This window comes from Onychostoma macrolepis, chromosome 09 (genome assembly GCF_012432095.1).
Source record: "Onychostoma macrolepis isolate SWU-2019 chromosome 09, ASM1243209v1, whole genome shotgun sequence".
NCBI lineage: Eukaryota > Metazoa > Chordata > Actinopteri > Cypriniformes > Cyprinidae > Onychostoma > Onychostoma macrolepis.
In genome coordinates this window covers 34,430,340-34,457,303 of record NC_081163.1, presented here as the reverse complement: position 1 = coordinate 34,457,303, position 26,964 = coordinate 34,430,340, and the positions used below count along the sequence as shown (strand labels likewise).

The 26,964-nt window shown below is 37.0% G+C and overlaps 2 protein-coding genes across 2 annotated transcripts; both read right to left on the bottom strand.

Annotated features, from left to right (window-relative positions):
- Nucleotides 1–6,207: 6,207 nt before the first annotated feature.
- On the bottom strand, nucleotides 6,208–15,689 carry zgc:162707 (UPF0524 protein C3orf70 homolog B). Its single transcript, XM_058787072.1, has 3 exons — nucleotides 15,224–15,689; nucleotides 14,715–14,903; nucleotides 6,208–6,914 (listed from the first exon to the last, which is right to left on the bottom strand). The coding sequence occupies exons 2-3, from the start codon at nucleotides 14,896–14,898 to the stop codon at nucleotides 6,337–6,339; spliced, it is 762 nt and encodes a 253-aa protein (XP_058643055.1). The 5' UTR covers nucleotides 14,899–14,903; nucleotides 15,224–15,689; the 3' UTR covers nucleotides 6,208–6,336.
- A 2,290-nt stretch (nucleotides 15,690–17,979) lies between these two features.
- ehhadh (enoyl-CoA, hydratase/3-hydroxyacyl CoA dehydrogenase) lies at nucleotides 17,980–26,651 on the bottom strand. The gene is made up of 7 exons (XM_058787070.1): nucleotides 26,294–26,651; nucleotides 25,592–25,695; nucleotides 25,133–25,302; nucleotides 24,814–24,925; nucleotides 23,948–24,052; nucleotides 20,478–20,819; nucleotides 17,980–19,313 (listed from the first exon to the last, which is right to left on the bottom strand). Exons 1-7 carry the CDS (start codon nucleotides 26,365–26,367, stop codon nucleotides 18,061–18,063), a joined length of 2,160 nt encoding a protein of 719 aa, XP_058643053.1. The 5' UTR covers nucleotides 26,368–26,651; the 3' UTR covers nucleotides 17,980–18,060.
- Nucleotides 26,652–26,964: the final 313 nt, after the last annotated feature.

The window sequence follows — 26,964 nt, the reverse complement described above, 5'->3', positions numbered from 1 at the left end:
GATATAATTATTTACATATTGATGATAATTCAATAAATATTTAATATATTGTACTATTATTTTTTTTTCACTGGCTTACAATATTTTATTTACCAGATACAAAGATAGTTTTTCAAATATCAAACAGAAATGATACGATTTTGGTACCAAGTTGTAAACAGTACAGTACTAAGTCATTATTTTTGCTATTCGCATGCAATACATATGCAATTATTTTAAAGATGTTTACTGTTATATTTTAATAACTATATTTTATTATTTTGTTTTACAGGTTTATAATGTTATTTTATTTACTGCTGTCACTAAAGATAGAAATGCATCACCAAATATGTTCAAAACATTTTGCCATGGGCCTTATTTCTCATATTTATTGGAGGGAAACAGTGAAAATCAAGAATGGAGAGAACTGCTGAGATGCTGAAAAATGGTTGAACAAAAATAACTGCTCGTTACAAAAGCACACAGAGAATTTGTTCGCTGCTCTCTGTTGCACTGCTTTCTCTGGAGAAAAAAAAAAGTATTTGTTGCCTGTACATTGATAAAATGCTTGGCATTTAAGAACAACAGTGCTGTAAAGCACAGATTGAGCCCACATCAGACAATCTATAAAAGCACACAAACCAAATCACCAAAACAAGCACTTAGCACATCTGTCAAAAAACATAATCCAGCCACAATGGCCTTCCACTTATCAGCACAAAGCCCATCAGTATTCGCCGCCAGTGAGCATGCTGCTCTTTCTCATGATAATAGACTGGGGGTGGAGAGGTGATGAGAGGGAAAATCGACGGCATACCGTATTCCAGGTCAGCGTGGCACACGTCCCTGTGATGTGGAAAACCATCTGCTGAGCCCCATCTGCACAGTCTACAGCCCCATTTACATGGCACTTCATCAGCAGAGTTGTGTTTGCCAGCCCAGCCCTTCCCACACGCTTTCCCCACCGCACTCGGCCATTCAAACACAAATGAGTCTGCCATATTCAACTCCCTCGAGGGTTTGACGACGGCCGCTGGGTTTTGTTACCATTTCATTTCCATATATTGAATGGAGGAGAAAATTGCTCAGTTTTGGATACGAGATGAAATGAGAGGGGGAGAAAGAAAGAGAGTCAGGAAGTACCTGTGAAATATAGGCTACTCTACATTTGCATGCTTTATGGCTGGCTCTACCTTTAACGGTTTAATGTGCAGCTTCGAGGCAAAGTGTTCCAATACATGCATTATGCACAGTACAGGGAAAACCTGGGCGTCAAAAGTGAAATCGTAAAAATGGTCGGTCCAATTCTAAATAAAAAATAAAATGAGAAAAAACAGTTTTAATGAAAAGAAATTCCAATATCATAATAATGCTATAGCTGTTGTGAGTGTGAGGTGAACACAATGAAATTGGCACACTTTCAGACAAAAGTGATTCATATAAAGACAATAGATTTTAATAGACTTCAAATCTGATAAAGGTATGTCATTTACAAATTGCAATATTTTTGTATGCTTTTACACTTTTGTCTATTGTATATATTTTTGTCGTTTGTATGCTTTTTTAACTTTTGTGTTTGAATTTTGCTGAAAAGACAAAAATAGCTGGTATAATTGTGACAAATCACCTCATATAGAGGGGACACAAAAGGTCAACGTGTTCAATGAACTTTAATTTTTTTCCCCCCCTGGGCAATAACATATTAAAACATACTGCTCAACCTTTTGGAAAATGTAGAATCACAGCAACAATATACAACAGTGGTATTTTAGCATTGAGATACTATTATAATATCTACTATTAGAGTACTTATTTTTTTATTTTGAGCTTGTTTTTATTTTTGTATTTTAATTTAATTTATTCATTAATTAATACATTTTTTGTAAGTTCACCAAGTGAAGAGTACAAAATGACAGTAAACACATCATATTACTCTTCAAAACGCAATTATGTAGCAAGCAAGAGATGGTTTCTAAAAATGTACATAAAAGCCGAATGGAAAATTTTGCCCCATATTTATGATGACAGACTGCCTATGCCTGCCTAGCCGAATATTTATCCTACTTTCATCACTCTATTTTGGGTATCTTCGGTTAAGCACTTAGAACAATAGAAATCTGAAAAGCTACCATTGTACTATTCTCTCCTAGATTGAGTGGCTCATTTGTCACAAGTGCTTCGCTAAAATAGAGTAAAACATTGCTAACATTTGAATATGGACTGATTACAGATTACAATAAAGTACTTTTGTCAGAAAAAAAAAAAATCATATTTATTCACATTGTCATGAAAAATGAATAACCTCTTCATATTAATGAGTTACACTGTAAGGGAGTATAATAACCAAAATAACTTTTGAAAACTTTGGACTTGAACGGTGATACATATTTATGCCTTTTTAATAGTTACATTTCAGTTTCAAATGTATTGTAATGCAGAATATATGTGGATTCTACAAGTTTGGATTATAAAAACCTAAGCATCAGTATTTATGTTGATCTTTTCTTTCATAGTCATTTACCCATAGTGCTTCAAGGTCAGAGCCATGACAGGACATGACGCTTCAAAACTATTACCTTAATCAGATTCATAGTCTCATATGACCGCTGGAGTCATTTACAAGAAGATCCCCGTGACTCACACCATTATGAATGTATTCCTACCCACGAGGGCTAATAACACACACAGAGCAATAAACATCTGCGCTACTGTCAATTCATGAGGTATAAATGATCACCGGCCATCAAACGCACACAGGCCTCATACAATTCATATCAAGCACATTTGAATATCCTTTCGCAGTAGCATCCACACATGCAATTTCAATAGTATTCCTCTTCATTTGCATTGTGAATTTGACCCTGTCTCTTCAGCACTGGTTTTCCTTGAAAAAGCACTGTTTGTGCACGGTTAGTATAATGAATGTCTGAATAGACTGTGGACTGTGGAGTCAGGGCCGTGTTGAAGAAAAACAACAACCACCAAAAACAATCTTTGAGGAGAAGAGAAAAGCAATGAATATTTTACAAGGTGAGCGCAGCGAAAGGCTCGGCGGGGTGACTCAGAGACATTTATGGAGCTTATCAAACCCAGATCTCCCACAGAGGTCTGCACACGGACCACAGACTGTGGCAGCTGTTTATCAGGTGAACTATTGGTGAGTTCCCAGTCCAGTAGTAGCTTGATTTACCTCAATCAGAGGGATATTATTCCTTCAACAAAGAAGAAAAAATAAGATTGTCCTTTTGAAAATAAGAATGTTCAGCGGCAGGGTTTCCGCTCATGAGATTACATACGTCATTCGACGCATGCGTCTGCTCGTGTGGTTTCACTGAGCTGACTCAGTGTGTGTGTGTGTGTGTGTGTGTGCAGTCTGCTGTGGGCTTATGTATTAAAATATTCATATTTTCAGAGGAATATGTCAACGCTGAAAAGAACACACACGAAACGAAGCTGGGAAACCGAGAGGTTGAACCTGCTGTTTGACGTTCAGACTTTTTTCCCATTCTTCATACAGAACAAATTTATAACAGGGGCAATAAATGTCAAATCCTAATTAAGATCGCCTTTGTGTTTTCTCAGTCTAATTAAAGGAATAGTTCACCCCAAAATGTAAATTCTGTCAGTATTTACTCACCTTCATGTCGTTTCATACCTGTATGGCCTTTTTTCTTCTATGGAACACAAAAGGAGAAGTTTTGAAGAATGTTCATGCTGCTTTTTTACCTACTTTAGTGACTGTATGCTTTTGTTGCATGTAGCAGCATAAACAGTTTTCAAAACATCTCCTTTTGTGTTCCACAGAAAAAAGGGAGGGGTTTAAATGAGGTAAAGTCATTAAATGAAAACAGAATTTTCATGTTTGGGGTGACCTGTGCCTTTATTGTGATTCTGTCTTTATAAAATGAAATATGGTCACACACAAGAGCAGACATAGTATAGCATTAAAGTGCTGTCTTAAAAATGCAGTGTAAGAAACAGTGTGCTATATAAACATGACAGCACACAGAGGAGAAATCAATCAGTATCTACTGCAGGTGATCCTGACAGCCCCTGAGGAATGATTGAAGCACATCACACGCTCCATTTTTGATCTAGCAGCCTGCGGTGCAAAAAGACTCTTGCTTGTCGTGTCTTCACAATCTCACACTGCTGTTTCTGATGGTCATTTGGTAGAGTATTTTTCAAATTTGATTATAATAAAAAGGCAAATATTACTATTACCGCTTATACTTGTGGTTAGGGATTGAGGAAAACTCAAATTATGCTGCATGTTAAGGTGAGGTGTGGTATTACTTTCCTAAGCGATCAGATTTAGAAAAATATAACCACCTAGCAATGCCCTAGTAACCACCCAGGAACCGCATAACAACAAACTAAAAACAGACGTAAAAGCAGTGCACTGGCAATCACCAAAAACACCCTAAATGCATTGAGGTGCATGTTTTCTCCATACATGACATTGAAAAAGATGTTTTTTTGTTTTTTCATCATCCACTAATGGAATTCAAAGACAACAATTTTAGGGAAAGATTTTTCCAAACAGCCTAAGCTGCTTTTGTGACATAGCTAGACGCACTACAATACCATGACCTTTGTGAATTTCATCAGATATGACATATCCATTGTTTGATCTAAGCTTAAGAAATAATGTTCAATCAAACTAAGAGTCAACATAAATCATCTCTTGTGCATGTTCGTTAAACTATATATCTACTAAGTTTGATGCAGTGTGCCATCTGGCTGGTGTCTTAATGGTTTCCATCTGGGCAACTTTTAATTTGAAATTATTATTCATAATTACCATAAATGCTGTATCCTGAATCCACTTCTGTGGATTTCAAGGACATTTCAAGTATGATATCTTGATGACTGAGGCTAAAGAAAAGCATTTTAGCCATGTTTACATGGAAATTAGAGCACTAACAATAACAAGATCTAAGAAAAGCATCATAATGTTAATGATAATTAAAGTGCACCTAAAAAATAAGACCTTTGTATCAAGACACCTGTTCCTTTTTGTTAAACCTGGCAAGAGAACTGAAGGAAAGGATTTGGCAATCATGGCCATAATTGCCTGGAACATTTATGACTAATATCAGTTAAAGCAGCATGAATATAATTTGCATCCAATGTTAATGATGTGCCCTATTCATGTTCCGTGTTTTGCATTATGTTGACACCGCAGAGGGTTCTGAATGGTCTTATGCAAGTCTGTGATTTGAAAGGCCGGTCATATTCAGCACTTAAGAGTCAGAAACTATTAAATTATCAAAGACCAACGAAGCCTTTTCCTCTCCCAAACTACTAGGAATAATGAAGCTAGCTAAATATGGTAAAAGCACCATGACAGATTAAAGAAACATCAATATGTCTTCATTGCACCTGCTACCACAGCTCCTTTGGTAGAGTATGGTGCTAAAAATACCACTGTTATGCATTTGATTTCCAGGGAACACACATAAAGAATAAATTATATGTATGCCATGTCTGTTACTCTACTCTTTTGAAGAACGTGAAAAATTACATATCTGAAGCACTGACGTCCTGGATGATGGTTGACCGGATGCCAGCTTTCAGTATCAGTAAAACTCTGCTCTCTAAACACATGAAAACAACTCCTTCATTGAGACTGAAATGTTCTCTTGGAAGGGTCTAAATATTTCACATTTAACTTCATACATTGGTCAACTATTTAGTTATAATGTAGCCAACAGGTTTAGAAGCATAAGTGTCATTTCTTAATTGTTCTCCTTAAACCTGCACTACAAAATGTTAACCTCTCTATCGCCATCAGTGGTGGAAACATAAAATTGCAGGCTTAGTTTTACCTCATTGTGAGTCGACACTGCTCTTCTGCACAGATGATTCTGATAGTTTGAGGGCGCATGGATGAATGTTATCACCATATCTTGCTAGCTACACAAAAATTCACTAAGAAGAAAAACCTACAAGATGAATATATGAAAAATATGTTATCGGAGCAAGTAGCATAAAGTAGCCACCACAGTAGCCTAACTATATTTTCTATAAAATACTTCATTTGGAATATATTAGCCCCAATTCTCCAAATCATTTTACGTGATTTAACCCCAGTTAATGGTATTTGGTTCACTTCTATCCAAAAGGTCTTTCATATTGCGTATATATAACGTCAAGAACTGCGATTAACATCAAATTAAGGACCACGTGAGGCATAACAATGAGCACAGAGATTAAAGACAAATGTAAAGCATAGCACTGTCTTTATGGGTGTAGCATTTTCCTCTACATACAATATTTCTTTTAACACAATGAGTTTATCTTGTCAGACAAAGAGAGAGGTGAAAAGTGTGAAAAGAACAGAAAGAGCAAATATCACACAGTAGTTTCAATATTTTCAATAATCTCTACAATGGATTTGGAAGGGGACAGTAGGGTGCATTCATCCTGGTCCCATAGACTTCCTGGACTCGAGTGTCCATCAGTGCTAAGTTCATCCTCTTCCTCAGACTCTTCCTCACAGGACTCCAGATAGTGTCCTCCCAACGCGTTGATCCCTGAGTCCTCGGAGTTGGAGGGCGAAGAGCAGTGGCCCATTTTTGGTCCTTTAACAGTCTCCTCAACAGTCTGCTGCTGTTTCTGTGGTGTCAGAGAGGCGGGATTTATTTGAGGTGGAGTGGGAGGGGCCTCCGTGTCAACTGGGGGCCGCTGAACGTAGCACATCTTGCCGTTGATGCGTTTGACAATGTAGTCATCGATAAACAGTTCAGCAATGTTGCAATATTTGGGAGATTCAGGACAAGGTGGAGGCAGGAAACAGGGGGAGATGCGGAGGAAGCGCTCAGTCAGAGAGATGGACAGATCGATGGTGTCAGTGCAGTCAGATGGAGCGGCCGGCACAGATGTGCTTGGTAGCTGAGCGACATTGGTCATGGGCTGGTAGACATATTTACCTGGAAAGAGTAAAAGGAGATCATTACTTGCATGTGTCAGAAAGCACATACTAATTTGTGCATTAAAATGTTATTACCTCAACAAGACTGTAGCAAGCAGTAAAATCAAGCTGAGGCTTTGGGAATATTTAGGTAGCAAAGTTTTATAGGAATAGTTTACCCAAAAATTTGCTGAAAATGTACTCACCCTCAGGCCATCACGTAGATGAGTTTGTTTCTCCATCATAACAGATTTGGAGAAATTTAGCATAACATCATTTGCTCACTAATGGATCCTCTGCAGTGAATGGGTGCCGTCAGACTGAGAGTGCAAACCACTGATGAAAACATCACAATAATACACTACTAATTAGAGATGTGCCCGAATAGCGAATCCGTATTCGGAAAGGCACGGAAAACGAATAATGTGTTCTACGGAGACACAAAAGGGACATGGTTAGCCGCTTGCTAGCAGTAGCCTGTTACATTACAGTGCATAAAATTTCGGTAACACTTTATTTTAAGGTGTCATAATACAGAGCAATTACCTAATTAAGTACTTAGTAGTAGCCATTGTACTTACATGAAATAAAATGTACTTACCATGTAACTAAGTTATGGAACAGCCTGTAATTACAGTTTGTAATTATGTAGATGTAATAGGCAGCTACTGTTACACATATGTAACCGACCGAGTCTGTTACACAGTTACTTACACTTAAGTACAAGCTTGATACACTTTATTTAAGTAGCTTATGCCGTGTAATATTCTGTAATTTTCATGTAATTAGAAAGGTATTACATGTATTTAAGCTGTGCACTGGTGGGTTAAATCAAACTAAGGTGCAGCTGGATAAGGTTACATATGTGTGACAGTAGCTGCCTATTACATCTGCATAATTACAAACTGTAATTACAGGCTGTTCCATAACTCAGTTGCATGGTAAGTACATTTTATTTCATGTAAGTACAATGGCTACTACTAAGAACTTAATTAGGTAATTGCTCTGTATTATGGACACCTTAAAATAAAGTGTTACCAAAATTTCACTTACCACATAAACAGAGAGAGGTAAGGAGAGATGACCGATAGGACGATGTCAAATGAAATTGCAGATCCTGAGCACCACTGACAAACATCTAATCTTGTGAAATGTGTGGTAAGTAGTGCTGCTCCGTAGTAGATTAGGCTGCGTGTGATGGCGAATCTCAAAAGTTAAAGAAAAAAGCAAACGCGCATTCATAAGTGATTTCAATGTCCCGCATATTAAGAACAGCTCCCTGAAAGCACTGAAATATATTTTTCTCGTATATATTCCCTTTACGGTTTCCGTAGTACACATCATTACCTTTCCGAATACCGGATTCGGGCACATCCCTACTACTAATCCACATGATTTCACTCTAGAAACAAATAAACCAAGGCGTGCTTGATCTGTGCATATTTCTCTCCTGATTCAGATGAGATGACTTTTTCACTGGAGAGAGCAATATTATTGATAGATGACTCGTTTGAAGTAAAAACGTCTGAATGATTGATTTGTTTCTTACAAACATGCAGCTTTTCACTTCACAAGATGTTAATTGATGGACTAGAGTCATGTGAATTACTTGTGGATTATTGTGATGTTTTTATCATCTGTTTGGACTCATTCTGACGGCACCCATTCACTGAAGAGGATCCATTAGTGAGCAACTGATGTGATGCTAAATTTCTCTAAATCTGTTCTGACAGAGAAACAAACTCATCTACATCTTGAATGGCCTCTGGGTGAGTAAATATTCAGTACATTTTTTTATTTTTGGGTGAACTGTTCCTTTAAGTATAACTGAGGCATCAGAAAATATGCATTGCATTAAAACTCACAGGATGCTCCATTATGTACAGTCTCTTGCAGTGCACTGCAGTATTAGTGCCAGACCTCTGGTCTGAATGTCATCATCATTTACAAATCAATCTGTTTTGTTTTCATTAAAGCACACATATCAGTATCTCATGCCGATGAAAACTACTGGCACACACCAGTTTAGTTCATCTTTGGATTTGCTGTCATAAAAGACTAATCAAAAATCTAAAATTGTCAAATTTAATTTCATTGAAACATATTTCATTACATATTAAAAAACCTGTGCACATTTAGAATAGTCAGAGATAAAAATGAATAATCCAAATAGGTTATGCTGTAATCCACTGAGGTTGTATTACAGTGCAGCAATACTACAGAATTAATTACACAGGGCTTATTCTACACGTTGTAGCATATATATATATATATATTTTCCATAGTCCACTAAGAATTTTAGGTAATGCTTCTTGTCCCCAAAAGAATCATGATTTAGTTACATGATCGTTTTCCTTTGCATCTTACTGTAGCTATAATACTTCTATGCAAACATAACCTCTGTCGTGATTGGTTAACCGAAATGAGAAACAGCCCCACAGCCAAGATGCTGAATGTTGAATAGGCTTTGATATGTATATGTGGATCTTTTTATTGTCTTTTTTAAGGGGTAATGTCTATTTTTTTAACCAAAATAGGTGTCATCCATTCACATCAAATGCTACAACTGATCGAATGTATGAAATAAATGTGACCCTGGACCACAAAACCAGTCTTAAGTCGCTGGGGTATATTTGTAGCAATAGCCAAAAATACACTGTATGGGTCAAACTTATAAATTTTCCTTTTATGCCAAAAGTCATTAGGATATTAAGTAAAGATCATGTTCCATGAAGATATTTTGTAAATTTATTACCGTAAATATATAAAAACTTCATTTTTGATTAGTAATATGCATTGCTAAGAACTTCATTTGGACAACTTTAAAGGTGATTTTCTCAATATTTAGATTTTTTTGCACCCTCAGATTCCAGATTTTCAAATAGTTGTATCTCAGCCAAATATTGTCCAATCCTAACAAACCATACATCAATGGAAAGCTTATTTATTCAGATTTCAGATGATGTATACATCTCAATTTCGAAAAATTGACACTTAAGACATGCTTTTGGTTTTGTGGTCCAGGGTCACAAATATTTAATCTGTTGGCTATACAAATCTGTTGGAAGACATACAACATGCTCATATTCCACAATGACAATGTCAAGATTTATTGGACCCTAATTGTGAGATAATGGTTCAGGGAGCATGAGGAATGGTCAATCTTAAATCATTTGAGCCTGATGAATCTTGACATCTGGATTCATCTTGGAATATGGGCAGGAGTACGTCTTCCAACATTGTTGTTTGAGAAATAAAAAGCTAATCGCTGCATCAGTTAGGGTCAGTCAGCCAGAAACATATAAATCACTGCAATAATCATTCAATCTTAAAATTCCAAGTATTTGCTTATTTGAATCCAGACGGGACCTTTTTTTTGTTTTGTTTTTTTGGCCATGCAGTGTATATCAAAAGTTTGATCACGGGGGATTTTTTCGTCCCATTTGTCATTTTGTGATTAAGGAGGGCGCTCATGCTCCCCTTTGTTGAAAAATTGTCAAAATGAAAAGTCCTGAGAGGGAGGGACATATGGCACCATACAGCTCATTTCCGTTCTGTTCCACACATCTGGCAGAATTCAGCCGGGGTGTGATCAGGACATCTATGACAACACTAATCTCCTGTTATCTAAAGCCCAGATCAACATCCACTCATTCACTCATGGCCTTTGGCAGTAACTCTCTTGTCTTGTGTCTCTTTGTCTAAGCGTCCTTCTCACATGCTCAATCTCAGTCTTTCTCTTTCACAAAAGCATCCCCTGAATTATAAAGAAGTCAGCTCTACAGAGATAACATATGACAGCAACCCCATCCATCCCATTTACTTCCCCAGAATGGATTTATAGGGGACACTTAGGAAAGTATAAGACAGCAACTATCTGGTGCTGCAAACAGATGACTGCGCCAGGTTTTAACTGACTAAACGTAGCAACACTACTAACTAAACCACAATTTAAAACAGCATGAGAGTAGCTTTTCCAGTATTTGAGACAGTGTAATAAAAATATGTAACAATATAATAATAATATAGTATATTTTTAATACAAAGAGGGCTGCAAAAATGACTAAAACGCTTTATTATGCATGCCAGGCCAGTAGATGTTATCACTTGGTAAAGAAACTCACGCATACCTATAGACTGAACATGTATACGCATGAGGTCACCATTTTCACAAATTCACATTTTTATAGTTAACACCGAAAGACAACAGTATCACTTTCAAAAGCTTAAAAAAAAAAAAAAATTCCATTTTCAGGCCCCCAAAACGCTGTTGTCGTGTAAGTGAATCAGCCAAAACACACTGGAAAAAATTTTTTAGTTGAAAACGGTGTTGTGTAAATGGCCCCTTGAGATAATTACAAGCACAAAAAGATAAAAAAGCACAAAACTAAATATGTACAATTTAGGTTCTAATATTTGACCCTGGACCACAAAACCAGTCTTAAGTCGCTGGGGTATATTTGTAGCAATGGCCAAAAATACATTGTATAGGTCAAAATTATAGATTTTTCTTTTATGCCAAAAATCATTAGTATATTAAGTAAAGATCATATTCCATGAAGATATTTTGTCAATTTACTACTGTAAATATATTAAAACGTCATTTTTTATTGGTAATATGCATTGCTAAGAATTCATTTGGACAACTTTAAAGGCGATTTTCTCAATATTTTGATTTTTTTGCACCTTCAGATTCCAGATTTTCAAATAGTTGTATCTCAGCCAAATATTGTCCGATCCTAACAAACCATACATCAATGGAAAGCTTATTTATTCAGCTTTCAGATGATGTATAAATCTCAATTTCGAAATATTGACACTTAAGACTGGTTTTGTCATCCTCGGTCACATATGTACTTTTAAAGTGTTAATATGTACCTTGTACCATTTAGGAGTAAATAAGGTACACAGATATACCTTTTAGCTTTTGCTAAACAACTTTGTACCTTTTTAAGTGTATATGCACACAATTATTGTAGATTTAATATGATTTCTGTGATAAATTCATGAGTAGAACTTAATAAACACATCTTGCCGAGAAAAGCAAAGACAACAAAAGAAACACAAAAGCAAAACAATCTCATTACATTCTAATGAGATTCCAGACATGTCCTGCGAAAAGTGCAAATGAAGCAAATTGCAGGGGTGGCGACTATCTCAATTCAGCGGAACACAATTATTTCGCAGTACTTTTCTCATGTGCAATCAACAATAGAGGTTCCACTTGTACGATTTGGCATTCGTTTACAGACTTCTTTCGGTTCTTTGTTTTAGAAATCTGTTGGACAAAGGACCGGATCTCCAAGCCAGAACAGAGCTCACAGAGGAAATCAATGTTTGACAGCTGGAGCTGCAGGCACAGCGCCAGAAACAGGAGGCTTCCTTCTCTATGTTTCACACATGGACACATAACATCACTAAGCAGCATGTACAAGACTGAAGCACAGACGCCACTCTCACAGCTTCTGCTCTCTCGCCACAGCCCTGGATTTGCTCAAAGTATGACTGGATACTGTCAAACCCAAACACAGCTGAGAAAAGCCGACTGTATCACGTGTGGTGCTGTGGAACAGCAATATTAATAAATCATCACAATGTACACCATAACACAGCGATGTCCCGATGGGGCTCTCGTTGCACCCTAAGAAGAGGTAACACACAATAAAGACTTTTTCTACAATGGAAACAGAATTGCATTTGAGAGGATTTAGGGGATTTACGTTTTTTGGCATTGAGCACAATCTCAATACTCATTCAGTGGGGTCAGGAAGATTTTTTAAAAGAAATGTTTCTTATGCTCACCAAGGCTGCTTTTATTTATTTATTTATTAAAGTAAAGATAGTAATATTGTAAAATAATATTACAAGATAAAAACATTGTTTTCTGAATGTATTGTAAAGTATAATTGAATTTTCAGCATCATTACGCCACTCTTCAGTTTCACGTGATTATTCTACTATGCTGATTCCTCAAGAAACATTTCTTATTATTATTAAAGTTGAAAACAGTTCTGCTGCTTAATATTTTTGTGAAAAGCAATGACTTTTTTTCTTCATATTTTAAGGCTCAAAACAACAGCATTTATTTGAATGGATATCTTTTATAAGATAAATGCCTTTGCTGTCACTTTTGATCAATTTAATGCATCCTTGCTGAATAATAGTATTAATTTATTTCAGTAGTGCACCTCTCCACTAAAGCGAAAGATCTGTAGATCTTTCATAAAATGATGAGTGCTCCACCTGATAATGAGCCACACAATGGAGTTGTGAATAGCAGTTACCATTTATGCTGGGTGTAATTTCAAAAGTCTCCAACACAGTTATGCATCAGAGCTCCAGGATTTCCAGCCATGAATTATTTAACAGAACAGGCATGCTAAACAATACATATCAGGGTTTGTATTTTTATGGTACATTTAGTGCTTCTCACAATGGCGCAGCAGTCAGTAGTTATATCACAGGGCAAGTGTGCTGGCTGATAAACCACGAGCATGCATTAACATAATGCTTTGTCTCTATTGCAATAACACTAGATTAAAGCTGTCATAATGTGCACAGACCGATAAAAGATATACACGTATTTAAGAAACACTGAGCGTCTCCAACCATCCTATAGTCCAGATTCATTATTTTGCAACTTCATATCTCACGTGTGCATTAACGAAAGGTAAAAACTATTACACTATCACAATGTATGCGAACAATGATGGAGTAGTCATAAAACAGAGGCTGCATAACTGCATTTGCAGACCAGTATTACATTGTGCAGTGAATTTAGGATTACAGACATGCTTACATTGATCAAATAAATACATAATTAGATTACCCATTCTGTGCTGTACAAGTAATCACAAACATAGCTAGCTGATCAGCTTTTACACCACAATAAACTGGAAAAGAATGGGCTTAATCTAAAAAAAAAAAAATCCATGGGTAGAAACTACTCTGAGGATAATATTCTTTTATTATTTGACGGCTGAACTCAATAAAGTTCGGTTCCCCTGACGGAAGTGTTATGAGAGGGTATTAAATACCGTTTGATCAGTTCGCTCAGTTCTAAAGGCCTCACGCTGACATTTACCTCCCTTAAACACAATGAAAGCTTTTACAATCACTCAGGAGCTGAACTCAGTCGGAGGGACGTGAACTAGAGGAAGTGAACATCCTGCTAAAGGAGCGGAGCTGCCGCTTCCTGTGTATACGCTGATGACCGGTGGATCCAGGGTCATGCCAAGCTAACGACTGGAGAACATAGAGGCGGCGTCAAGGTTCAGGTGGGGTGAGGTCTGCTTTGATAAAGTCACATATAAAGGTTAACCCTCACGCTGGATTTGCCGGCGAGATATTTCTGGGGAGATATTCATGGCTGACACATCTTGCTTACTAAGAAACTCTCAAAAACATACAAAGTCATATAATGCTGAAAAAGCATCCAAGCGACACCAGACAGCAGTTTCTGATGACAGCTGTGACAATAAATAAGAAAAACAGGTTGTGCCGTCATACACACAGCGCATGGTATTTATCAAATCGATGTCATATTTGAAACCCTAGATTCATAAAAATAGTGAAGAAAATGAAATATCGTGCATGCATTCACTATATTTTCCTGCGAGATGATCGACAGCTGAATATTTCTTTCTGCTACATGCTTGGGCAGTGATATTTAATCATACTGTCAGCTGCATTATTGTCGTTTTTTGTGTGACGTGAATGATACTTTGTACCACTCTTCATTTCAGACACTTAGGTGATGCATTTAAAATAGAATAGAGTGGAATAGAATGCATTTGCATGTCAGAAGTTGGCCACTTACAGTGACACCAGCCCAAATGGCAGCACCAGTGCAGTTTGAAACACTTTCCGTGGCTGTGTGTCGCGCAGATGGACAGTCCATCACAGGGAAGAAAGTCCGGCCTGCCAGCACAGCTTTTGGCCAGAGCTTGAGCTTCATCTAACTTATCGCTCTTCAAAGCCTTCGGAGCTCCGGTGTAAGCCATGGTTACTGTAAGTGAAGAAGAGACATGCAATGAAAATACACTGTCAAGCTGAGTGTTACCTACTGACTTAACATGCATTACAACTTGGAAAGTTTTAGTCTAAAATATTAAGGAATAAAATGTACTTCGGACACACTTTATATGAAAGAGTCCATACCAAATGTAATACTGTTTTTAATTTCACATTTTATTTGACAGTATTATATAATATTACCATGTGATACCATTGCAGTTATGTAAAATATTACTGCATTAAAGAACAGTTAGTGTTAGTCCAAAAAAAAAATAAGAACTGCACAAGTATATGGAGTTTGGTTTTGCTTACCTTATTCAGGTTTGAGCGCTTACAGCTGATGATGATTTCCTGCCATCACACAATATCTGCATTAAACTTCCCACAACATCTGCATTAAGATCCCTGTAGTCGCACGGAATATGAAGAATGATATTTTCCCATATTAAACTGACAAATGGCTTCTCGATGCGGATAATCCTTGGGTTGTCAGATTTCCAGAGAAATATCAATTGAACTGAGTTAAAACAACGGTGGCTGCCAGATCTCTACTGAGGAACAGTCGTGCATGTGAAGGGTCCCGGAGCGTTCGCTATTTAAAGAGGAGAAAAAGCTCATCAAAGCAGCACAGACCGAAACTTGTGTGAAACAAGAGCCCCAAGAGCTCCTCGCGCTGCTGTCGCGGTGGACACCGCTGCGGGACTGAGCTGCTCGCCTCGCACGCGGACAGATATTATACTGCACACAGCGGCAGCGGCGACACGTGACCAGCAGACGGCGCTATAATCTCCGGAGAAGAGCCATTACAAAGGTTTTCTCATTTACATAATTGAATTGGAAGGTGTACAAAGAAACAAAGAAAGAGCTTCAGAGAGATTAAAAAAATAATAATAATATAATAAAAAATATATATATATATAAATAATAATAATAAATAAAATTAAAAAATTATAATAATTAAAAAAATATATATATATATATATATATATATATATATATATATATATATACTCATCCTTGGTAATTATTATAGTGGTAAAAACAGAGCAAATGTATGTAATGTTGAAAGTTTTCACATGTAAACATTTAAAACAATGCCGTAAAAATGCATTTACATTTATAAAGCTCTCAAAACCTTACTGACTAATGTTTTAGTGCACTTCCTGCAAATATGGAAAAAATAAAGGGTCTCAATTAAATATTTGCAGTTTCACATGATTAGTGAGAATTGCTGTTTATTTTCTGTTTGCATCTTGAGAAGATGATGACTGCATCAAAGCTCCAAAACAAAAGGCTAGTAAAGTATGTTAACATAAAGAAATGACAAAGATTTTTGGCACACATTATCTTTAAGGTGTTCTAGTATTAATATATGAATTCACATATATTCAGTTTTGTTGAGTGTGGTCATAGGATGAGAAAACATCTTGATAGTGAACTTAGGTATACAATATAAATCCAATTGCAGTTGTTAAGTGAAAATTACACTAAAATGTTGCAATGACAAAATATTGCACTAAATTAAAAGTTCAAATGTAACAAAAAATGTACAATATTGTTGTAATACTGGTAGCACTAATATAAAAAATTGATGTTATATTTTACAAAAAAAGTAACAATTTTGTAATACGTTGATGGTTGTATATTTTTGTCTTTTATCTCGGTGTTCCTATCAATGTTGTGTAAGGGTTTTTTATGCATAATAGTAACCCTAGAATGTGATTAAACAGTTTAAAATAGCTGAGCTAAGATATATAATAATTTTTATGACTGCAGAAATATGTTATTCCAGTACACACATTATCCCACTGGTCACAATTGTGACCGATCATAAAACACAATTTTTCACTCACTTTTCCAAAAAATAAAAACAATAATTATTGATTATTTCAAAGGGTTACTAATGACAAATCATTTGGATATTTTCATGTCTGGGAAAAATTTGGGATTAAACGGGTTAATGATATATTTGTATATGTACTTACATAATCTAAGTACCGATGCAAAATTCTGATCTCTCTATAAACATGTACAAATAATTTGGTCTTCATAGTTTGATTTCTTTGGACATAGTTCAAAGGGGTGAACACAGGGGTTTAGTGTGGTTTAATTAAACAGCCTCAAACATATTTGGGTAGCCGCACAGAAGTAATAGCAATTAACTTATCCCTTGCAGCAAAGCACAAATCACATCATACACACTACACCTCACAGACCAGCTATTCCACATAGATCCTCAAAGCCAAATTAATTAAAAAGTTTTCCTCAAACTGAATGCACAGCCATATAAATGATAAAAAGCACATTAACAGGTAATTCATCATGTATACACTACTGTTCAAAACTCTGGAGTCAGTAAAAAATTTATTTAGCAAGGATGTATGAAATTGATCAAAAAGTGACCATAAAAGTCATTTATAAAACATTTATAATGTCACAAAAAAAAAAAAATCAAATAAATTCTGCTCTTTTGAACTTCATTGAAAATCCTGAAAAATAAGTATCAAAGTTTTGACAAAAATATTAAGCAGCACAACTATTCACAACATTGATAACAATAAGAAATATTTCTTGCGCATCAAATCAGCATATTAGAATGATTTCTGAAAATCATGTGACACTGATAACGGCTGCTGAAAATTCAGCTTTGCCATCACAAAAAACTTTTTCTGTATTTTTGATCCAATAAATGAAGTCTCAGTGAGCATAAGAGACCTCTTTCAAAAAAACGTTAATTCTAACTGACCTCAAACTTTTGATGAGTAGTGTACACAGAATGTAAGTTGTTGTGAATGTGTACGGGCAGCTGCAAGCGTCTGAGAACCTTCTCATCCATGAATCCTTTAAAGATAAAATGCCACTTTTCTAATGCATTTTTACAGCAGGGTAAATGAAACACCAAAGGGCCATGCGACCAAAGCTGTGCAAAAATGAAACAAGGTAATTTGTTGGGATTTATTTGGTTTTCTGCCAAAACTAAAGGCATCTGCTTCTAAGAAATGCTAAAAATACAACACAGGAAATGAAAAGCTCTTCAGGGAGACATAATGAGAGCCGATGAGACAGGGTTAAGAGTTGAGATCGTAAATTCTTTATTAATAACAGCTTTCAGCAGTGTTTTAAATGAGCAAATTTGGCATGTTGTGCTTTCAGAGATGGCTGTGCATTGTTTTGATATGCTCTCTCCAGTTTTGAACAGGAGGACTGCCACAAGCCACAAGTTTTTTCAAAAGGGGACTGGGCTCCAAATGAGGCACATCAGGATGGGCTTGGTGATAATGCTCCAACCTCTCCAGCACTCTTTCCAGGCCCACCATGCTGGCGTAGAACATGGGCCCACCTCGATGCCTTGGAAAGCCATAACCGAACAGATAGATGACGTCAATATCCTCGGGTCGGGCAGCTATGCCATCTTCCAGGATACGGAAGCCCTCGTTGGCCAGGGCGAAAAGGCATCTCTCAATTATTTCTTGATCTGAGATATTGCGCGGTTGAATGCCGTACCTGCTCCTGTACATCTCAAGGAGGTTCTGGATAAGTGGGTCAGACTTTGCATTTGTGCCTCCAGGACTGTCGTACATGTACCAACCACGACCGGTCTTCTGGCCAAACCTGCCTTGCTCACAGACCATGTCTGGAATGGGACAGTACCTATGTCCTTGGCGCCTGCGTGGGGGATTTTTTGGGTCAATGTCAGGACCGGTCAACCCAGATTCCTTCCGGACTCTCCAACCAACATCAAGGCCTGCAAGGTCAGACATCCTAAAGACTCCCATCGCAAAACCAAAGTCCTCCAGAGCCTTGTCGATTTGTTCAGGTGTGGCTCCCTCCTCCAGCAGGAAGGTGGCTTGATCCAGGTAAGGCTTTAGCATGCGGTTTCCAACAAAACCAGGGCAGTTTCCAACAGCGACACTTACTTTTCCCATCCTCTTCCCAAGGCTCATTGCTGTAGCGATGGTTTCACTTGAGGAACGAGGCCCGCAGACAACTTCTAGTAGCTTCATGACATGTGCAGGTGAGAAGAAGTGCATGCCAACCACCAGGTGCGGTCTATCCGTCACACCAGCCAGCGCATCCACATCCAGACCAGAGGTGTTGCTGCAGAGCAGAGTGGCTGGTCTACAAACCTTGGACAATTCTTGGAAAACATGCTTCTTAAGTGCCATGTCTTCAAAGACAGCTTCAATAACAATGTCCACATCTTTCAGGTCCTGTAAGCTGAGGGTGAATTTGAGGAGATTGAGAGAGGCACTCACTCCCTGTCTTTTGGCATCTCTCTCCAGCATGCCAATCACCATCTGCTTGCCCGTCTCCAAAAGCTTCTTTTCTGACTCCACAGCAATGACAGAAATTCCCACGCGTGCCAGAGACACAACAATGCCTCTTCCCATAGTGCCCAGACCTGAAAGAGTGACAAATTGACGGTCAGTACAGAGCAAAACAAAACCGGCAATTTAAAACAACATAGGCACAATTAGACTTGTTAATTGGCAGACGGTGAAACTGAGCAGAGCACAAAACTGTGCCAGAATTCTATGCATGATGGTTTGCACAGTGCCAGCATCCTTCCTCTGTGATAAGCAAACATCTCTGCTTGTCTCAAACTTCAAACAAACAGATGTTTTCAACACTGCTGAAAATCGACATTAGCACACTAACAACCAATAAGTGTGTATAAAGCTGTCCAAGATGAAAATGCTGAACAGAAATAAGAAAATAAGAAACATTTTTTTTTAAATTAACTATTTAGCAATGGTTTCAATTAACAGGGGGCACACTGATCAAAGCTTTAAAGTTCCTTTGGGTTAAATAAATCTAAAAATGTAAAAGAAGTCTGAATATGATTTTGTCCATACAATGAAAGTCAATGTTGTTCCTCAAATTATCTTCTTTTACGTCCTACAGGTTTGGAACATTATGAAGGTGAGAAAATGATGACAGAATTTTTCATATTTCTGTCTATCCCTCTACGATGCAGTGTTATTTTGTATTTTTATATACTATTATAGTTTTTAGTAATATTTTTGATTAGCTTTCATTTTTATATATTCATTTAAATTTTTTTAGTGAATGTGTTTATTAGATTTGTTATGTATTATTATTATTATTTAAATATTATTTAGGTTTCATTTATTTGTTTATATTAAAGATGGCACACCATAGGCTACAAAATGTAACGTTTCGATCTAACAGGCTCTTTGTCAGACAATAAAAAATGATTTCAAACATGCCTTTATACTCACAAGTGATTAATCAAGAGTCACATGACCTTTCTGGAGCCTATGGTGTGCCGACTTTTGTTTGTTTTTTCATTATTTTCTTTGTCGAGCACCCAATTTTAAGCATTTTGTGCTGTTGATGTGCGTGCTTTGGTTCTGTATTTCCTCATTTAGTAATTTTAGTACTTCAACTTATTGCAGTCAGTTGCCAAGGCCAAGTTTTTAATCTAATATTTATATTTTATTTCAAACTAATTTTAATGTTTTAATAGTTTTAGTTAACAATAATAATCCTGGTACCATTCCCAGGTCTTGTTCATGCACATAAAGACATTCTCTTCTGATACCTATGACGGCCGCTCTCCGGATCTCTCTGGGTTTGCTGTTGTTCCACTGTGCTCCGCTGGGTAGAGTCCATTTCCCAGCAGTCCTCTGAGCAAAGAAACAGTACTGAAGAGCCCGGGCCTGGCCAGAGTTGAAAAGAGTGGCCATCAGTTCGCTCTCCCGCTTGATTCCCTTGCTGTAAGGCATTGTAGCGGCTGCCCGCACCGCCTGAACGCAAGCCAAAGGTGCCATCGCTCCCCGAGCCTTCTTTTTAACCTGCATGGTGACCGCTTCTAAGAGGGCATCCAGATCTGGAGGGCAGGGTGTGGTCAGCGTGCTCACTCTTCGGGAAGACAACGGTTTGGCTGTTAAAAAAATACACCAAACATGATGTCAAAATATAATGCGATACACAAAGGCAAAGCTGAGTGGACAGTACTGAACCTTTCCAGTGACTAATGCATGTTCCTGATTGGCTTATACAGATTAACAATGGAAAGTAGAAGTGATCTACACAAAAATGATGAAACTGTCAACAAGCTCATCTACCAATGTTCCAAAATCATTACGGTAATCCAAATCACTTGCTAAAAAGCGCTGAATTCAAAGTCTGAAAGTGTATAATCATGGCACTCAAAGCACAGTGTGACATAAACACACACTAGACCTGACTTGAGTCCTATTCTGTCTGGTATACACTCATTCACACTTCCTCAAGCATCTGCACAACAAACCAACAGCCCATCAAAACGGCATTTTTCTGAATTTATCAGGTTCTAACATTTGACTTCCTGCCTTACTAAAAGGATTATGCAGGGCGGTACTTGATTCAATATAGCTTCTAACTGCATTAGATTCATCTTGCTCTCTGGAATCTGGGTCACACTGATGAGCCTTAAAGGGCCAGCAGAACCAGAAACCAACAGTTTTGTCTGCTTTCTGGACTCTAAATTTCAGAGCTGCAAATACTGCAGGTTTTTTCACTAAACTTGATTCACTAAGCTTGTGATCGCCCTTGAATTATCATGGTGGCATGTACAATGGCTATGAGTAATCATACGACACATAAAAGCGTAAGGAGTGTTCAGTCTGACGTCTAGTGTGCTGTGCTATACTGCATGATACAGATGTATCTGTGGTTAATCTCTGATGCTGTGGGCAGGACTTGATTCACTAATGCTGTGATTTATTGTGAGTAAGTACCGTAGGGCTGGGTCAGATCCTGATAGGTGCATTTGGCAGATGTTTCTGCGACTGGAAAACAAGATAAATCTCTGTAGCTGTGAGAGGCGAGAGCGAGATTCTACAGAAAGTATTTAGGGAGTATGAGTGTGCCACTTTTGATTACTTTTTACACGGTTCCCTGCTAAATAAGTAAAGTAATAAAATAAAACAAACACATCCGTAAGTATTTTTCCCCATTCGTTGGGAAATGGGATTTTAAACGAATTCTGTAAGTAAAGAGCTACAAGATGCATGACAACATTCCAACTTTTGATTTGTGGCAAATAAATAAATGGAAATCACTAAAAAGACACTCATAACACATTGTTTTACGAGTAAATTAACGACTCATCTCATGAAGCATTGTGAATTACGCAACTGACTCAAAAGCAATCATACAAAATAAAACTATTGACTAGTAATTATCAAGCATAAAAAATTTGCAATATATAAAAGTATTTGTTATTAAGGCTGCATTTATTTGATAAAAAAATACAGTAATATTGTGAAATATTATTACAAATTAAAACATCGATTTTAATATATTTTAAAATGTAATTTACTCCTTTGATGGTAAAGCTATATTTTCATCAGCTATTACTCCAGTCTTCAATGTCACAGTGTTTGGCGCTCAAGAAACGTTTATTATTATTATCTTATTATCTTATTATGATGAAAACACTTGCTGCGGTCCCACTTTATATTAGGTGGTCTTAACTACTATGTACTTGCATCAGAAAATATGTACAATGTACTTATTGTGTTCATACTGTATACCTATTGTGGGATACGGGTAAGGTTAGGGGTAGGTTTAAGGGTGGCTTAAGGTGTAAGAGATGATGGGTCAAGTTTAATGATAAATGTACGGTACTTACAAAAATTAATTACAGATGTAATTACACGTAGGTAATTTTTTAAATATAAGTACAATGTAAAAACATGTACAGTATGAACACAATTGTATCAAATGATTCATTTAAAGGTAAGTACACAGTAGTTATATAAAGCGGGACCGTTGCTGCTTATCTTTTTGTGGAAAGTGTGATACTTTCTTAATGACCCCAAACCTTTGAACAGTGCTGTGTGCATCGAGGGAGTGAGAGGTCTCAGCTGAGCTCTTTCAATGGAGAAAATAATTTTTACCTCAGGGACCCTACTGTCTAGAACACGATCCATCACATTCATGAGATTTAACATCCAGGCTAATTCTCAGCCGTTCTCTTTAAACAGATTCTCTGTTGTCACATTTTGAGGTGGAATCAACCCGTTTCCATTCTGACAGATTTGACCATTTTGAACCATTTACAATAGGTATTTACCATTTGTCAGTGAATAAGGCACATTTGGCTGTTGTCCACCATACCTGCTCCGCAATTCCATTTAGTTGACTGTCGTGAGGATTTGGCCGGGTTGATCTTCGCTCAGCGTGTGATTACAGTGAGAGCATTAGTTGTGGCCAATCTTTAATCTCCCTCCAGAGCTTACCCTGACTCTAGATGAACCCTGATCTCTCCCTAAGAGTGTCACTCACAACATTCACATTACAAGGGCTCTGGCTCCCTCAGTCTCAGCGAGAATTTGTGGCCTGCAGAGAACAACGAACATCTGCAATTACTGTAGACCTAGAAAAGCTGAATAAATTGACAGAAATATTTCAAGAGAGTCCAATGATTTAATTGCTCTCATATGATTTTTCATTACTGGAGGAAATGGGGGTCAAGCAGAAGGTGAAGGATTGGCATTCATTTTTCAGAAGCTGCAGAGAGAGTCTCTAATCGCTTTTTCAGACCGAGGATGATTCAACACCCTCCGAGCGACGGTATAAACAATAATTTTTTGACTCCACTTGACCAGTTTTTAAAAGACAATCAACGAGTCTAGTCCCCGAGTAAAATCATTAGCATTTTGCATGTTTTTGAATTGGTTTGAGGTGATATAAAGACCATCGTATCGTAATAGGGAATTAAATCCTCAAGAACTTGACCTATTATTATGAAGAAAAATATCAAATCATTCAAATCATTCTCCAATGCTCAGAGGGGTCACAATTAATATTCTAATGTTTGTTCCTTTTCAGTTCTTGAAAAATAGATCAAAAGAACAGAACGACTCTGAAAGTCGTTGACAAGGATATGAAACATTAATTCCATTTGCTGTTACAAAGGATTTATCCGGTATGTCCCCTGACAAAGCTTGCCAAAGACTCTGCTTCCCTTTACTCTTCAGGCTTTTAATATGCATATTTCTGCTTTGCCAGCTCGTGACATACCTACAGCTCTCAGGGCAAACTCCACAGCCACCTCACAAGCATTCTGCTCCGTGACCTGGTCAACGATGCCCAGCTTCAGAGCCTCCTGCGCAGAGATATGGCGGCCTGCAATATCAAACAATAATGCTGCTGTTGGTAAAAGGGAAACTAAGAGATGTGGGGTGATTATAGCTTTACTTGATTATTTTTCTGCTTAATATATTATGGTAACGTGTGAGGAAAATCCCATCATAATCATAAAACAACTGAAATCTGATTGCTCATTTGTTAAAGGATTAGTTCGCTCAGAAATGAAAATAAATGACTCATGCTCACATCTTGTATGCTGTTATTTTACCAGAAGAAAACAAATACAATTTTCAAAAATATTGTTCATGCATGCCCACAAAAATTTGAAATGTTGTACAGAAAAAAAAAAAAAATATATATATATATATATATATATGTTTGGAATGACAACTATTGCTGTAAGCCCCAAGGCAAATCAATCAAAAACAACATACAATGCTGACACCTAGTGGGGAAAGATTTATTTATTACTGAAAAAATCTATTATTGCTTATTAATATTTTTTTTTTTTATCATAATGTACCTTTTGGGATTCAATTTAGCACTTGCTAAATTGAAAAACTATTTAATTAATTATGAAATCTCTTTTGAATTAGCAAGCAATGGCAGTCACAGAACATAAAAAATAAAAAAATAAAAAAAGAATTGGGGGGGACTGGATAATTTTTTCTTAGCCAATCAGAAACGCTCTCCGCATGACATGACTGTTATGTTGTTTATGGAGGGTTGCAGAGAGGGCATGTGGTTGTCTGTTGGGGTGAATTGTGGGTGTGCCAGTAGCTAAGTGTATGATTTACCAGTGGTGATCAGTTCTAGGGCAGCAGGAATGCCAATGAGCCTGGGAAGACGCTGCGTTCCCCCTGCAGCTGGCAGGATGCCCAAAGTCACCTCTGGAAGTCCAAGACGTGCCTGGAACACATAATGCGTTATGCACTACACACTCGATGCATAAACCACAAAACAACAACTTTTCCCTTCTCTGATAAACTTCAAATATTGATATCAAAGTTCAACCGATTAACTAGGGACACATCAGCACTAGACAGTGTTGCACAATATTGAAGCTAGTTCAGTATGCATGTGCACAAGAATAAACAGCAGTACAAAATGGTTCACCTTAAAGTGTGCAATACGATAGTGACAGACTAGGGCTAATTCAAAGCCCCCACCGAGAGCCACCCCCTCTATGGCAGCAACCACAGGCTTCTCTCCTGCCTCTATGGCATCCAACAAGGGTACCAACGGAGGTCCTCTTAAAGGTCCAGCAAACTCACGGATGTCTGCACCTGCAGACGAACACAACATCATTAGATATTATAAGACGGTCTTCTTAAGGCTTGAATACACCGTGAGACTTATGTTTCTGCATGAGTTTGTTGGAACAACTTTAAAGTGTGGTTGCGTGTGATCCTCAGTTGTTTAGTAAGCCCAGTTTTTCTTTGTAACTATTAATGATAGTGTTTTAAAGTCATATTCAGCCTTTACATAAATCAGCCAGAGGAAGCATTTCACCAAAGACTTCACTATAATCTTCAACCTAAAAAAAAAGCCTAAAAAGCTTACAAATATTCTAACCTCCACAAAATCTTCCATTCTCTCCGTAGATGACCACTGCCGTGACCTTTGGGTCATTCAGGGCATGCTCCATGCTCTTTGCAATGGCATGACGCACTGCAGAACTAAGGAGAAAGCCGATGTTCAAATCACTATCGTTAGATGGGTTTATAACAATGCACTTGAAAAGTGGACATTTCAAGGACACTTGTTTATGTGGACATGATCATGTGCATAAATCTTAGCATTTATAAAAAATTAGTGCTGTCAAACGATTAATCGCGACCAAAATAAGTTTTTGTTTACATGATATACATATGTGTGTACTGTGTATATTTATAATGTATATATAAATACACACACATGCATGTACATATTTCAGAAAAATAAATTATGTTTATATATTAAATATATTTACTTATAAATTCTATGAATATAAATATAGACATGTAAATATTTTCAAAATATATACTGTATGCGTGTGTATTTATATATGCATAATAAATACACACACACACACAAACAAAAACTTTTATTTTGTATGCGATTAATCGCGATTAATTGTTTGACAGCACTAATAAAAAGTTTAATACAAAGTAGTACATTAATATAATAAAAAATGCAAGATTGTATGCATTACTGTAGTTCTTTAACAAACACAGAAGGAAAATAATGCATTAAATAAATGCATTATGTTTTAGTAACAAGCAGGTTTTTACTCACCTTAAGGCATTGACTGGTGGGTTGGTAAGAGTGATCAGAGCAACAGATCGTTTAACAAGTTCATATCGGGCCATTTTGTTGAGCTGAACGGTGTTGTTATGAGTTGAAAGAACTGCGGGACTTTGGACCACCAGCAAACTCAGTGTGTCAGTGCAAGCACACCCACTCCTTTATTATCTGAGCTTGCGTCTGTGAGCGAGGACGTCGCACGTCCTACGTGTCTTCCATGACAATTGACTTTCACTAAGAGTATAAAACACTGTTTTGCCAAAAAGTTATTCAAAATAACATCTGGTCACTGCAGGAGACAGCGCTTCCATTCCCGGAAGCGAAGCTCATGAATATTAATGAAGTAAATATAAGGTCCACCCAGTAGTCTCTTTATCCGATTTGGCGAAAGACAAATGTCATTTACAATTTTTGGATTGACAAAATTAAAAAAAAAAAAAAAAAGCACACTAAATATAATTTTGAGTGTAATTGTTTATTTTACCTTTTCGTTTCATAAATGACTTTAAACAATACTGTAGTAGGCTTTTAGAGAATGAAACATTGTTAATAGTTAAATATATTATTTGACTTTTCCTGGTTCTGTTTTAATTATACTCTGGCCAAATGTTAATAATTGTCTGTTTGGCAAACTGGCAAATCAACGGGTCTAGCTTATGAAT